This window comes from Camelus dromedarius, chromosome 24, assembly GCF_036321535.1.
Source record: "Camelus dromedarius isolate mCamDro1 chromosome 24, mCamDro1.pat, whole genome shotgun sequence".
NCBI lineage: Eukaryota > Metazoa > Chordata > Mammalia > Artiodactyla > Camelidae > Camelus > Camelus dromedarius.
Genome location: NC_087459.1, coordinates 20,577,869 through 20,591,616, shown reverse-complemented (window position 1 = coordinate 20,591,616; position 13,748 = coordinate 20,577,869). Strand labels below are relative to the sequence as shown.

Genomic DNA, 13,748 nt, shown 5'->3' with positions numbered 1-13,748 from the left:
CACAGAAGGAAGGAAGTTGATGTTTATTAAAGGTCTGGGCTGCACACTATACATGGGCGACCTCACCAATTTCTCCCCAAGGTAGGGCACGCCACCCCCGTTGTCCAGACAGGAAACTCCAGCCCTGAAAGGGAAAGCAACCTGCCCAATGTGGCACAGCCAGGAGGCGTCAGAGTCAGGATTCAGACCTAGGCCCGCTGGCCGCCCCCCAAATCTTCCCACCCTCAGGGTCACCATGGGCTTGGCCCCTGAAAGGAACAGTCTGGACTCTGGCGGCTCCTGGATGCAGGATCTGGAGGGCTGATCTGCCCCAGGCAGCGCCCTGGTCCCAGCAGGGCCTGTGGGCAGCACTGGATCAGCCTGTTAGCACATGATCCAGGGGCTACCCCATGTGCCTGGGAAAGAGGGAGGCTGCCATCACATGCACAGAGGCATTTGTGCACACAGGGAGCTCAGGTAGGTACAGACACATGCGGCCTTGAGCACACGGCATAACCATGGGCATGCTCGGTGTCCATGGGCACTTGGGCACCAGAGCCCCAGACGCACATCCTAAACACTGGGCTCAGGGGCCCCATCGAGGGGCCCCACCAGGAAGACTAAGGGCTGCAGGCCTCTTCACACACAGCCCAGGTGACCCTGTCTCTGGCTCGTGGCCCAGAAGCATGGCCGGCTCTGGATGGCCAGTCTACTTTACTAGCTGGCCTGGGGCCCCGGACCCCCAGGTGGAGGGGTAATGACCACCCACTGGCGGAGGTAGCTCCTGGGGGGCCCTTCGTCCCTGGGGCTGGTGAAGTCACACTCCACAGGGCTGCTGCAGTCAGAGTCCGCAAAGCCGCTGTCAAACGTGTCCATGTCCAGGCCAGCTGTGGGGGAGCCAGCCTCACTGTCCGACACCCCTCGGGGCGGCCTGCTGCTCCAGGGAACCCCTGGGGCCCAACTTGCCTCATCCTCAAGGGGCAGCTTTAGCCTGTCCTGCAGGCTGCCCCCAAGCCCGGCAGGGCCACTGGCTGAGACACAGCCACAAGACAGGACTGTAGTCCCCGTGTGCAGGAGCGCGTCTTCAGTGCCCGGGCCAGACTCCAGGCCAGGGTCCAGGTTCAGGGCTGGGTAGCCGTCATCCTCACAGGTGCAGGGCCAGCCGCACAGCCCCTCTGCGTCCACCACGGTCACCGTTTCGATGGATATCTGGCCGTACGGCCGGTCCCTCTCCTGGCTGTAAGCTGAGCCACCCAAGCTGCCAGTGGTGGAGGGCGCTGGGCCCCAGGAGCCCGGCTCAGGCACCCCATCGGATTCCACCAGGTCTGTGGGCTTCCGCAGCTCTGTGAGCACCAGCCCCTTGGCTGCACACAGTGGGGAGCACTGGCTGTGCATCTCCAGGCGCAAGGGCGCCTCTGGGCTCCAGGGTCTGAGCTCCAGGCTGGAGGCAGTGAAGGGTGCACCCACCCATTTCTACGAGAGTGAAAAGGAGGGAAGTCATGGATGAGAGTGGGGACAAGGAAGGGGGTGGAAACAGACAGACACAGAGACAGGACAGACAGCAAGAGAGGAAGACAGAGACAGAGAGAAACACCAGAAGGTAAAGAGAGAGGCAGGGGTGGGGAAGATTAGCATCATGCTGCGTCCCTGTCCAGTGATGGTCCCCACCATACTCCCTGGGCCTCAGTTCCCCTTCTGTAGCAGGGAACCATGGCCCTCCGCAGCCTGCCAGCTCACACAATCCAAGGTTCCTGGGGTCTGTGTAAGTGCAGGGCCCAGATTCCTGAGTTGTGGAGACACGGAGGCAGGAGGGCCTGAGGGCTAAGTGACAGAGCCCCTCCAGGCCTCCTGTTTTATTGTCCCACTCCTGACACTGGGTCTCTACCCAATCAGCAGAGCAAATCCCTGAGAACTGAAATCTACCAGTTTTGAATCTACTCCACCAGACAGCTCATCTCAGACTCCTGCTGAGGCTACCACCACTGATTTGAGGTCACTTCTCAGCTGTGTGGCCTTGAGCCAGTTACTCAACCTCTCTGTGCCTCAATTTCCTCATCTGCTGATAGTCCCCTCCACCACAGGGCAGTTGTAGGGATTAAAGATACACGAAACACTATCTTTGAAGCTCCTAGCAGACTCCCTGGTGCGCAGCATGTGCTGGATGAATACTGGTAAAATGCTCGCAAAATAGATGTGATATCTGAGCTTTGGGGAAAGTGCAGAGGAAAGAGGAAAGAAAGGGTTTTCCAGTGTGGGATGGAGCCCAGGCTCCTCCCTTGTCCCACTCTGAGCCCAGGTCTCCTTGTGGGTCCCCTGGGACAATGGAGCACCCACCCACTCAGCCACCCTGCCACCCACCCGCAGGGGCTGCTGTGAGGATAAAAGAGGGGGAGGTGAGACAGTGCTCGGGGAGCGCCAGGCAGACAGCAGGTGGCGGGAGCTCAGTCAGGGCTCTGGTTGCACTTCCTGACTTCCAGGCTCTGCAAGAGCAGGTGGGCTGCCCCTCCCAGCCGTCACCACATCCTCTCTGCGGTGGCTGCTGTCGGGCCGCCGCCACCACCGGGACAGGTGCCTAGTGGTAACTGGGTACAGAGAACCCAGGGCGCTGGCGGTGGCGGCGGGGCTGGGGCCCACAGGAGGCTGGTGGATTTTGCAGGTGGAGCCATTCCCTTCCCAGAAACTGCCAGCTCTCCACCTCCCTATCAAAGGCTTCTGCCATAGGACCAGGAGGCCAGTTTGTGGCTCATGGGATCACCTGGCTCTGCCCTCCCCCAGTTGGGCTCCTTGGGCTGGGAAATGTTACCTGATCTTGTTTATTTCTTATGGCAACTCTGCCCCACAGGAATTACTTCCTGCATTTTGCAGGTACAGAGACTGAAGCCTGGCTCCAGCCCTGGCGGGGGCCTGGGAGCCTCAGGCCTGCAGGGTGGGGCTGGGAGTCTGGGCATGAGGGTGGATGCAAGCTCCCAGAGGGTGAGAGGCTCTGGGGGGCTCTTCACAGGGTGGGAGTACTCACCTTGAAGTCTCCGCTGTGGCCCAGGTACAGGGGCTGGAAAAAGTGCTCTGGGCTCGGCACCTGCACCCACATCTTCCACAATCTGGGAGGGCAGAGATGAGGTGAGCCCCACACACCTCCCAGAGGGCAGCCTGCTCAGATGCTCCCCGACTTTGTCCTGCAGGAGACTCAGCGCTTCCGAGACACACCCAGGCCCCTCCCTTCTGCTCCCTCTGGCCCAGGCCTCAATTTTCACATCTGTAATGTGGGACAGCGAGTCTCCTGAAGCTGCCCGGAGTTTCAGGGCTTGGCTGCCTATTCTGTGCTGAGCAAATGCAGCCCCTCTGAGCCTTGGCTTCCTCCTCCCCCACCAGGGATGAGCAAAGAACCACTCCCCAGAGCTGTGGGGAGGAGTCAGCACCTATGGGCACAGCGCCTGGGGCACCTAGAGAGAGCACCGAGCCCCGCAATCTCCACTGCCATTCCACTGCCATTCGCAAGATTCTCTTCCTTAAACAAGATAAGCCAGGTATGCAGAGCCCCCGGCCCAGCGTCTGCCACTTAGTGAGGGCTCAGCAAACGACAGCCTCAAGCCGGCAGCACTGGCAAAGGCCAGTGGAGCTTTGGTTTTATTTTTCAGCAGCAGCAGCCCTTCTCTTGATGGCCATGTTCAGCAGAAACCCAACATATAAACAGATAAAAGCAAAACTTCCAGTTCTGAAGCAGAAGGGATGGTGGGGGATATAGCCCACAGACCCTTTACCCCCACCCAATGGCCCCTCCTGCCCCTCAGGACTCAGAGCTTAAGATTCACTGGACAAGAGCCCAACCGAGGTCCAAATTCTACCTTCTCCACTTCATAGATGTGTGGCTATGGCCAAGTTCCTTGGCGGCTCTGGGCCTTGGTTTCCCCACTTGTCAAATGGGAGTAAATGCTATGTAAAGCTCATGTTGCTGCTGTCATGGTTAAGTGAGTGCTCCACCCAGTGCCCAGTAAACGGTTTATTATCACCATCACTGTCATTATCACCATCACGGTGTCCCCCAGTCCTGGCCCAGGCTGACCCCCCTCCCTGCCTCCCTGTTACCCAGCCTCACCTCGAAGGCAGGTGGATCTTCAGGCCTAAGAAGACAAGGATGGGGGACACGAGGACCAGGATGGGAAGCAGGTGAGGGTACCAGTTTCCCTTTATCTCTGGGAAGGAAACAAACACAGAGTGAAATGGAATAGAGGCCACAGGGGCTGGGTGTGTTGGGCAAAGGGTCCGAGCTGGAGCAGAAGGGGCCATGGGGATGGTTGCTGGTGCCTTGCAGTGGGATGGACATAGGTTCAAATCCTGCTCCCACTCCTACCTTAGGCAAATGATTTCCTCTCTCTGAGCCTCAGTTTTCTCACTTGCAAAATGGGGGTAATAATTCCCACTTCACAGGTATCTTAGGGGGACCAAATGCCCTGCCAGGAGAATCACCCAGTGCCCAATGAAGGGCCTGGCAAGCAGGAGCCCCAGAAATGCTGCGAAAGGGCTATAAGGGGAGACACGATGAGGGGATATCTTCTAGCCATGCCAGGAAGCTCAGGGCTCAGGGCTGCTGCACATGGACAAGATTTGGCACAAGGAGCGGGGCCTCCATCCTGGCTTCACACCTACCTTCTGGCTGAGTGTGAAAGATGACTGGGTCACTCCACTCACTCCAGGTCCCCTTGAAGGAGGTGCCAGGCTGGGGCCCTGCCCGCACCTGCAGCTCGTAGCTTGAGCCTTTGTGGAACTCCAAGCTTGGGAGAGAGATGTGTCTCGAATCCACCGAGATCAGCGTTCTCCCTGGACTCTGCCGGCACAGGAAAAGATACAACTGGTCAGGACCAGCCAGGCCAGCCCCTGCCTCCAGCAGAACCACCTTTTAGCAGCCTCCATAAAAGGGCTGAGTCTCTCCTGCAAAGTCTCCACTCCCACCACCCCCTCCACCGCCAACAAACAGGCCCTAGTCTGAGTTCTGGCCTCTCCAGCGTAGGCAGCACAGAGCCACGGGCCCGGCCTCAGCCTCGCCTGGGACATGGTGCTTTGTTCTGTTTTTCTCTGATCCCAGCTCAGCCACTCACAATCCTGGCAGGCACCCTTCCTGCTGAGCCTGGGGCTGTCCCCGGAGCAGCACTGGCCATTTCTGGGAATGTTCAATTGGCAGCATCGCAGACCTTGGACACTTTTGGAATTCCTCAACAGTGGGTACTCTCAATAGCGGGCATTTCTGGAAGTCTTTAACTGCAGGCATCTTAGCAATGGACACTGGGGACAGTCTCAGAAATGGCACTGATGAAAATCTTAAACTGGGACCATCCTAAAGGATGGGTAATTCTAGAACTTTCAACTGTTTTAAAGAGTGAGCCATTCCAGAACTCTGCAACACTCTAAACAAAGAACACCTCTAGAAGCCTTCACATTTGAAACAACAGTCCCTCTGACACTGGACTTCCCCGGCTATTGATACTTCTGGAACTCTCCCGCTATGGCCGTTCTAAGCACAGAGGGAAGGTTCCAGACCATCCGTTTCTGACACTTCAGCACTGCCCCGCTCCCCCACCTCTGCCAATTCTCCGAGTGCCTCACCAGAGCCCAGGGGTCTCCACGCTTCCTGTACCGCAGCTCATACTGAAGTTTGCCCTTCAGCGCGAAGAAATCGTAACTGGAGCTCCAGGAGATGTTATAATGTCTGGAGAAGGTCACAGTCACGTTGAAAGGGGGAGATGGCTTGACTTCCAGGAAAAAGCCAGAAAGATAAAATGGAATGAGATTTTGCAGCAGCTGAAAGGGATGTGGTGCTGGGAATAAATTCCCCTCCGCCTGAGCAGTCACTGATGAGATCAGGACTAGTAACCCAGAATGACTTGAGGTGAAGCATCCCCTGTCTCTGGTCCTCTGTTCACCCATCTGAGAAATGAGAGATTTAGACTAGATTGGGTTGCAAACTCAGGGGTGGGCAGGGAACAGATGTGGGTGAAGCAGGTTTGGGGACTGAGCCCTCCCCATCTAAAGGGGGGTGCCACGTTCAAGGGGGCAGGAATGCAGACCAGCATGGCCAGGAAAGAAAAACCCAACAAGCTGGAAGTCCGGATTATGGTGGGAAAGCTCTCAAATGTTAACATTAGCTGCCAGTCCTAAAGCTTTCTAAGCCACACTGTGGCCAGACCCACCCATTCTCCATTTCTGTTCTAAATGATGACACCATTCACTTTTAATTCTAGCTTCCCAAGACATCCTGTTCCCATCTCCCAGACATCTTCTGGAAGGTGCAGGAGCAGAGGTCCAGGCCACACCACCATGGTCTCCTGGGTGCTTCCATTTAAAGGTCAAAGCTTCCAGTTCTGCTCCATCCCAAATTTGTTTTATGAACTTGAGCTGGACACAGGTCATGTGTCTTCATTTTCTCTCTTGTAAAAGGGACCAGTTTCTATCTCACGGGGTGAAAATTCACGGAGACCAACTAAGTAGCAGAAGGAGGTGATTCAGGGGGCTGGGTGGCAGCACTGTCCAGGTGTGAGAGGAGCGACATCCTTCCCCGGCTCCCGCCTCCCCCAGCTCCGTCTGCCACCATCGGACATTCTCCATGTTCCGCTCCGTGACCCTGATGGCCATACGCCCCCCTCTCGGGGATCTCAGCTCGTTGGGACAGAGGTTTTGTTCTCCAAGATAGAGCCAGCACACAGAGGGCCCCCAGGAGATACTAGTCAAACCAACAAATGAACCTTCCAGGGGTTCCAAAAAGGAACTCTGAAGCTGCGTATGACTCAGCACCAACTCAGCACCGTGAGCCGAAGTGGGAGACGGCGCATGCTCAGGAGGCCACAGTGAGGGCATTACTGTCACTGCTCTTTCAGCCATGGGTCCTTGGGGCCAGAAGAGCCCCTCAGCCCTCTCCTCTCTTCCCCAGGTGGGCAGAGGCCAGTCCTCCGCTGCCCTGTACGGCCTGGGCTGGGCAGTGAGAACCAGTCAGGGAGGAGCTGAGGGCATGTCTGCAGAGCCCAGGGTCAGGGACGGGGTCACGGATAGGGGCCGCTCAGCCCAGGGTGGCCCAGGGCCCAGGAGGAGGGAGGGGTCCACGGTGGGGGGGGGGGTGAGGGAGAATCTGCCTCCTGCCACATCTGGGTGCAGGCCTGGCCTTGGACCCTGGCAGGGAGGGTGGGAGGGAGGGGGCCAGAGAGAGATGCAACTTGAAGCCACACTGCGGGGTGGAGTGACAGTGGTGCGGTCCCTTCTCCTCTGCAGGGGAGGGGGTGGCCTGCTGTCTGCCCAGCTCGCTCAGAGGGGCAAGAGGGCGCCCCTGTGCCACAGCTGGATCTGCATGGCTGAGGGAGCACGTGAGCTAGTGTGTGCACGTGTGTGCCTGCGTGTACGGATGCATGAGAGAGTGTGGCAGCTTCTGTGTCTGTGCTGGGGAGACCAAGAGTTGGTGGGACACCGTGCATTTGTCCAAGGCTGTACTTACGAAGGTGTGAGAGAGACTCTGGGTGTATCTGGGCGTGTGTGAAGCTTCATTCACACCCTCTGCAGTACAACACCCACTCAGCAGAATGGTGCAAACCTGGCCCCCAGAGTGTGAATGACAGACACCTTCTCATCCCCTGTCCCCACTGCTGGCAATCTAGGGCCAGAAACTCCCAGACCACAGGGGCTGGGGCTTCCTGAGGAGGGCAGGACTCTCTCAGCAGTCTGTGTTTGCGTGCCTCTGAGCATGGGTCTCTCACCACCTCCCTGGACATCCCGCTTTGCACACACACCCTAAAAGCTGCCTCCTGGACCCTTCCCTGCCCTGATTCTGGAACCACAGTGATGGCTGCTCCCACCAGCCGAGCCCCTCCTGCCCCTGGACTCCTCCCACCTCCAGCCTGGAGGGAAATTCCGGGCCTCACTGGAGCTAATAAATGTGAGAAAACTCAGGGAAGTTTTTCTCTTGGGACCCAGTGCCCCAACTTGTCTCATAATGGGGACAGAATCCCTGAGAGACAGGGTTAAAAGGACCCTCGCTCTACATAGAGGGAACAAGGCCAAGGTCACAGCTAGACAGAGGCTGAGGTCATGGATCCCAGTCCAGCTCCTTTTCATACCTCCGCTGTCTCTCTTTAGTTAGTGCTCAAACCTATTAGCAACTCATCACACCTTAGTAAACGCCAGTGCAACTAAAGAGCAGAACCCTAAGGTGATGTAAGGACACAGGACAGGGCAGCTCTGATGCTGGGGTAGGGAGCCTGTGTACTTCTCAGCTCTGGGACCCAAGGGATACTCACTGCTTTCAGCCAGGACAAAGCTGCCGCACTCCTGGGAATGGTTGCCAGACAGGTCTGTCATGTTGACGCTGAAAATGTCGTCAGCCATGAACTGGACCACATCCATGCGGCACGTGTACTTGGCATGCGTGGCGTTGTGGGTGGATGGGCGGAGGCTGCAGGAGGTGACATCGTCCTCCAGTTCTCCATAGGAGTCTTGCCTTCAAGGACAGAGCAGCTGGTCATGGCTGGAGGCCGGGAGGCTCAATGCACAAGGCCAAGGTCGAAGCCCAGATTCTTGGGTCTGGGAGGGATTTGAGGTAGGGCTACAGGGCACCTGGTCCAACCGCCGTTTTCCCAGGGAATGCACCCCCTCCCCTGAAGCAGCCCTGATGAACTGTGTACAGGGTTGGCTCACACACCTCCAAAGGACCAGGAACTCACTACCTCATTTAGGACAGCAACTCTCAACTTTGCAAATTTGGGCCATTCTTGCCTGGACCAAGCCTAAATTTGTCCCTGCCAGTTCTATCAACTGGATCACTGTCCTACAAGAAGGATGCTAAGCATTTCAGGTCTCCTTCTTGCCCTCCTTCTGTCCAACATCTGCTGAATCCTAATAAGTGCTTGTGCTCAGGGCCAAGATAAGAGCCAAATGAACTTCATCCCCTACTTTGGGTGAACTTCCAGGGAAGGCTGTTGGTATAAGGTTGGAGGGAAATGCTCTGGCTTTTGATCTGCCACTGGGCAGAAACTGGATTTTGAAGTATGTATAGGAGTTCACCAGATACTTACTCCCCTGCCTACATCTTCAAGCTGTGAACATGACCATGCTCCAAGGCTAACACAGATGTGTGAACTCAGTTCCCTGATAAATATTTGCTGGAATAGAAACTTCTGCTGAATAAATGCTCTCCAAACCTCTTGCACAGCCACCAGGGGGACATTTAAAAACTCCCCGTCACCCCCATGCCTAAAAACCCTCAGGTGGTTTCTCACCACCCACACAATAAAAGCTGGCCCCTGCCTACCTCTCACCTTCTTGTTACTCTCCCTCACGCTGGCTCACTCTGCTCCAGCTGTACTGACCTCCTCACTATTCTTCAAAGTCACTAGCCTGTCCCCTACCTCAGGACCTTTGCACGTGCAGTGCCCGCTGCCTGGAATGCCCTTTCCTCAGCTCGCAGGCTGCCTCCTTCTCATCCAGAGAGGCCTGCCCTGACCACCCCAGCTAAAGGAGACCCTCCCTGCATGTCACTTGCTCTCTACCCGACAGTCCTGTTCTTTAGAGCATTCCTTGTTCTCAGAAAGCATCCTGCTGGCTGGTATGTGTTTACTGTTCGTCTCCCCAGCCACTCCCCACTGCAATGTGTCAGCTCCAAGACACGTGGGACCTTGTTGGTCTCGGGCTCTGCTGGGCCCCCCAGTGCCTGCAAGTGTCTGGCAAGAGCTTGATAAGTAAGTGTCTGAATAAATAAGTGAATAAAGAAACTGGTGATGACAGAATGAAAGCCAGCTGTTCTTTATCCTGAGCAGCATATTGACAAAGAGTCTCTCCTTGACCAGATTCAATTCAGGCTGCTCGGAACTCTCACCTCAACTAGGTCCTGACTTTGGGGCTTCCATGCTCTGCCGTGTCTAATTTTAGCAAGAATACTGCTAAAGCCAGTTTGGTCCGAATCCTCCATCCTCCATATCTGATGGGGACCATCATCCTCCACCCTCCCCCAGGTGATGGCTGGTTTAGCCAGAAGCCCCTCCTCCCTGATGTCGCCTCTTAGTAATTTTCCACCCACTGACCCTCACCCCTGCCCCTGCTCCTTAGCGATCAATACCCAATCTTCCTTGTATTCGGCCTTTAGCTCAATCCCTCTTCCCTACTGCAAAGCCCGTGCAGTGGTCCCTACACCTATCTCGATGGTCTTGAATCAAGTCTGCTTTACCATCCTTTAACAAGGGGCATGAATAATTTTTTTTCTTTCACAATATACACTAATCGGGACCCATGGATTTTGGAGTCAGGCTGCCTGTGTTTGCATCTCAGCTCCACCATTCACTGGCTCTGTGACCTTGGGCAAATGGCATAACCTCTCTGAACCCTAGTGTCCTCATTTGTAAAATAACTGTGAGGCTCAGAAGTGATCATCCATGTGAAGCGTAACAGGATGCCAGTTTCAAAAAATCATGTGGGAGTCTAGTCACCCTGAGGTCTCAAAACCACAGTCAGCCCTGTGCAGGCAAGAGAGTTTGGTCTTTGGGGCTGGACAAAGCTGCCCTGCTTTGACGAGTCTCGCGAGCCCCGGGTGGGCGTCTGTAAGATGGGCACGGTGATTTCCAGCTCATGGTCTTTCTTGGGCTGAAATCAAATGCTCTTGGTGAAATGGCTGAGAGAGCCCTCAGGAAGAGGCAGCTTTTATTTTTATTGCTAACCACCTGCCAGGCACACAGTAGGTCCAACACAGTCTGTGGTCTCTGGCGGTCCCGCCCCCATCCCAGCTCTCCAGGGCTACCCTGAGGCCCGGCCACTTACCAGGTGAGGGTGAGCATGTCGGGGTGCACGGTCCATGTCTGCAGGATGCAGGTGACAGTCTGGATATAATCGGTATAGCAGATGAGGTCTGAGCAGCCCCAGGCTGGAGGGTCAGGGAGACAGAGGCCTTGATGAGGTAACTGCAGAGCCCTCACTCCTGTCACCCCCTCACCCCCTCGAGGGCTGGAGGATGAATTGTAGCAGGGCTCCCACAGCTAGGATGAATACGGTGACCCAAGGGCCATTAAGATATAGGCCTCGGGCAAGGGGGGCTTTGCCATGTGACAATTTTGTTTTTGAGCCCCCAGAGTTTCAAAACTTGTTATGGAGACAGGCCTCTGCTAACGTGAACATCATAAACTCAGTGGGTCCCCTCCCAGCCCTCTCCCCACGAGCCCCGTGTCCAGCCCGCAGGTCAGCATCCCTCCCGGCCAGGCTTCCCCTCCAGGTGGCATGTCCTGAACTCCCCAGACGTCAGGCGAACAGGGGCAGCCCGTGAGAGGGATTCATGAAGTCAGTGAGAGAGGGGCTGCGAGGGTCTCGAAGCCCCGACTGGGACGAGCCATCTGTTCACAGCGGCTGGTCCAAGACAGGACGTGGACCTCAGTGACCTGGCAGCACTTCGATGGAGCCAGAAACCTTCTGAAAACTGTGAAGCCCTTAACTCCTTCTGCCAAAATGTCTGTGTCATCCTACTGCCCAAACCACCACCACCGCCGCTGCCGCAAGTGACACAGGCATGTTCCCCTCAGGCAATTTTGTTGGACAATTTAATACTCTCCCACCTCCAACATTAATTGGTTCACTTTGTTCTAAAAATAGAGGCATCATCATAATCTACATTTTGTTGAATGTTTGGCAAAAGACATTTAAGAAGTTTTAGTTCGGTTTTGTTTTGTAAGACCAAGTACCAGCGCTGCTATTTCCCCCTCCTATTTACCAGAAATCTGTTCCCCTTTTACGTAGATTCACTTTTAGTGGCTTTTCCCTATTTTTCCTTGACTAATGAAGATCCAAGGGGCGGTAGGACTGTCTTCCTAGGGCTCAGTCTAGGTCAGAAGCTGGATTCGGAGCCCAGAACACTGTTGCTGGAAACATCCTTTCACCCGTGCCCACAGCCATTTTACAGATGAGAACACTGAGGCTCTGAGGCTGGACCACACCTCCTGTCTCTCTCTTGGTCTGGCTGCTGAGACCCAAGAAAGGCTGAATCGAATCCATGTTAGTTCTACACCTCCACACACGTGGCAGACATTGCTAATCAATCATGGCTCTCTTGCTCCCTTGGGCGTGGCCTCAGCATCCTTCTCACTGCAGCTGAGCGCCCCGGGCAGACACTCCCAAGGGATCTGAGATGTAGCCATGAATCCTGTTCTTGGAGGAAGCTTCCCCCGGGAGGAACACAAGGCCTGTTAGTGGGCACAGAGGGGCTAGTTCAGATACCTTATGGAGAACACAGGATGGTTTTCGGCAGGACCTAAACCCATGTGGCTGTCATCTCCGAGTTTACATCCTGGTTGTTCTCTCTCAGAGTTCCAGAACTTGGCAAGGAGCTGCCATTCCTAGGTAGGCTCGAGGCCATCAAGGGACAGAGTTTGTCCCAAATTTGGAATGAAACTGGGGAGGGGACAGCAGCCCCTGAAGTAGCGTGGAGGGGGCATCAGGAACCAGAGGGAGTGAAAAACCCAGTCATCTGGTCAGGACACTGACCGCTGGGCAGAGACCCCAGGGTTATCACAGGGTGAGGGGGACAGTGAGAGGCATGGAAAGTGGACACATGACTCATGGCTGCTCCAGTCCCTGTTTGTAAGCTGGGGATACTGACCTCTTGGAGGGGTATTTGGATGATATCACACCAGTGCAGACCACGCTGCCTGCACGTGGCACTCTCTGCATAAAAGCAGTTAAGACCGTGGGAGGGTATAGCTAAAGTGGCAGAGTGCATGCTTAGCATACAGAAGGTCCTGGGTTCAATCCCCAGTACCTCCTCTAAAACTTAATAAGTAAACCTAATTAACTCCCCCACCAAAAACGAAAAATTTAAAAAAAAAAAAAGGCAGTCAAGGCCACGGGAATCGGGCAGATTTGGGAACCAATCCCAGCTCCGCCACTGCCCGGCTGTGTGGCCCAGGACCTCTCCCTTATCCACTCTGAGCCTCAGCTTCCTCAACTGAGAACTGGGTGTCACTGCAGCAGGGACCTTGTGGACTGTCGGGAAAAGGGAACGAGGGTGCTCAGCGCCCAGGACACAGCAGGGGCTTGTCATTTGTGCCCCTGGTGGGTGGAGCTGCAGTGGGGGACCTCAAGTCCCTTTAGAGCCAGGACAGTGCACTGACCACTGGTAAAGGGAAAATATAGGAACTCGTTTCTGGAAACATCTGTTTCCTGATGGAGCTATTTGAGGCTCTGGGTCTTTCGGTAAAAACCAGACAGAAATGCAGATGAGTCAGCAGAGCAGTGGCTGAGCGCGCCCCTGACCCCAGTCTGGCCCGCATTCCAGCCTGTGTCCCGCCTCCTCTGGGAAAGCTTCCTGGATCCCTCAGTTCTGACTGTGCCCTCATATCTAACTCCTGGACTTTCCCAGCTCAGGTCTCTAACATCTCTCCCTCTGACTGCAACATCCTCTGGTCCTCTGGGGCTGCCGTCCAAGGCTTCGGCTGCCTTTGTCTCCACGGCCCCGCTCCTGCCCGCTGGGGAACACCAGTGCTGGCTGTGGATCCAGTGGTTGTTGAAAAACACCTCTTACGAGATGAGGAGAAACTGAGGTTAGACCAAAGGCAGGACTTCCTCACTCTGAGGGCTGGGAGCCACCCAAGGCAGAGAGCTGCAGAAAAGAAGGATGAAGTCTCTCATTCCCGCAGCGGGAGGGCTGGGCCACATGGGACACACAGGACCCAGTTCTTGATGATGGAGCTCTCTGGTTGGATGGGTTCTGGGTAATGCAGAGGTGGCGACTGGACCCGTGTCGGCTGCAAGTGGACAGATGC

At 55.6% G+C, this 13,748-nt stretch overlaps 1 protein-coding gene across 3 annotated transcripts in view; it reads right to left on the bottom strand.

Annotated features, from left to right (window-relative positions):
* IL21R (interleukin 21 receptor) overlaps positions 1–13,748 on the bottom strand; it is a 32,334-nt gene continuing 18,586 nt past the window's right edge. For all 3 annotated transcript variants that reach the window (XM_031433013.2, XM_010990913.3, XM_064478541.1), the window contains 7 exons: positions 10,762–10,864; positions 8,253–8,452; positions 5,578–5,723; positions 4,624–4,801; positions 4,073–4,169; positions 2,996–3,077; positions 1–1,452 (listed from right to left, as the gene is read on the bottom strand). In XM_031433013.2, coding sequence (XP_031288873.1) covers positions 697–1,452; positions 2,996–3,077; positions 4,073–4,169; positions 4,624–4,801; positions 5,578–5,723; positions 8,253–8,452; positions 10,762–10,864 — 1,562 coding nt within the window. In that variant the 3' untranslated portion in view covers positions 1–696. The remainder of the gene's footprint in view (positions 1,453–2,995; positions 3,078–4,072; positions 4,170–4,623; positions 4,802–5,577; positions 5,724–8,252; positions 8,453–10,761; positions 10,865–13,748) is intronic.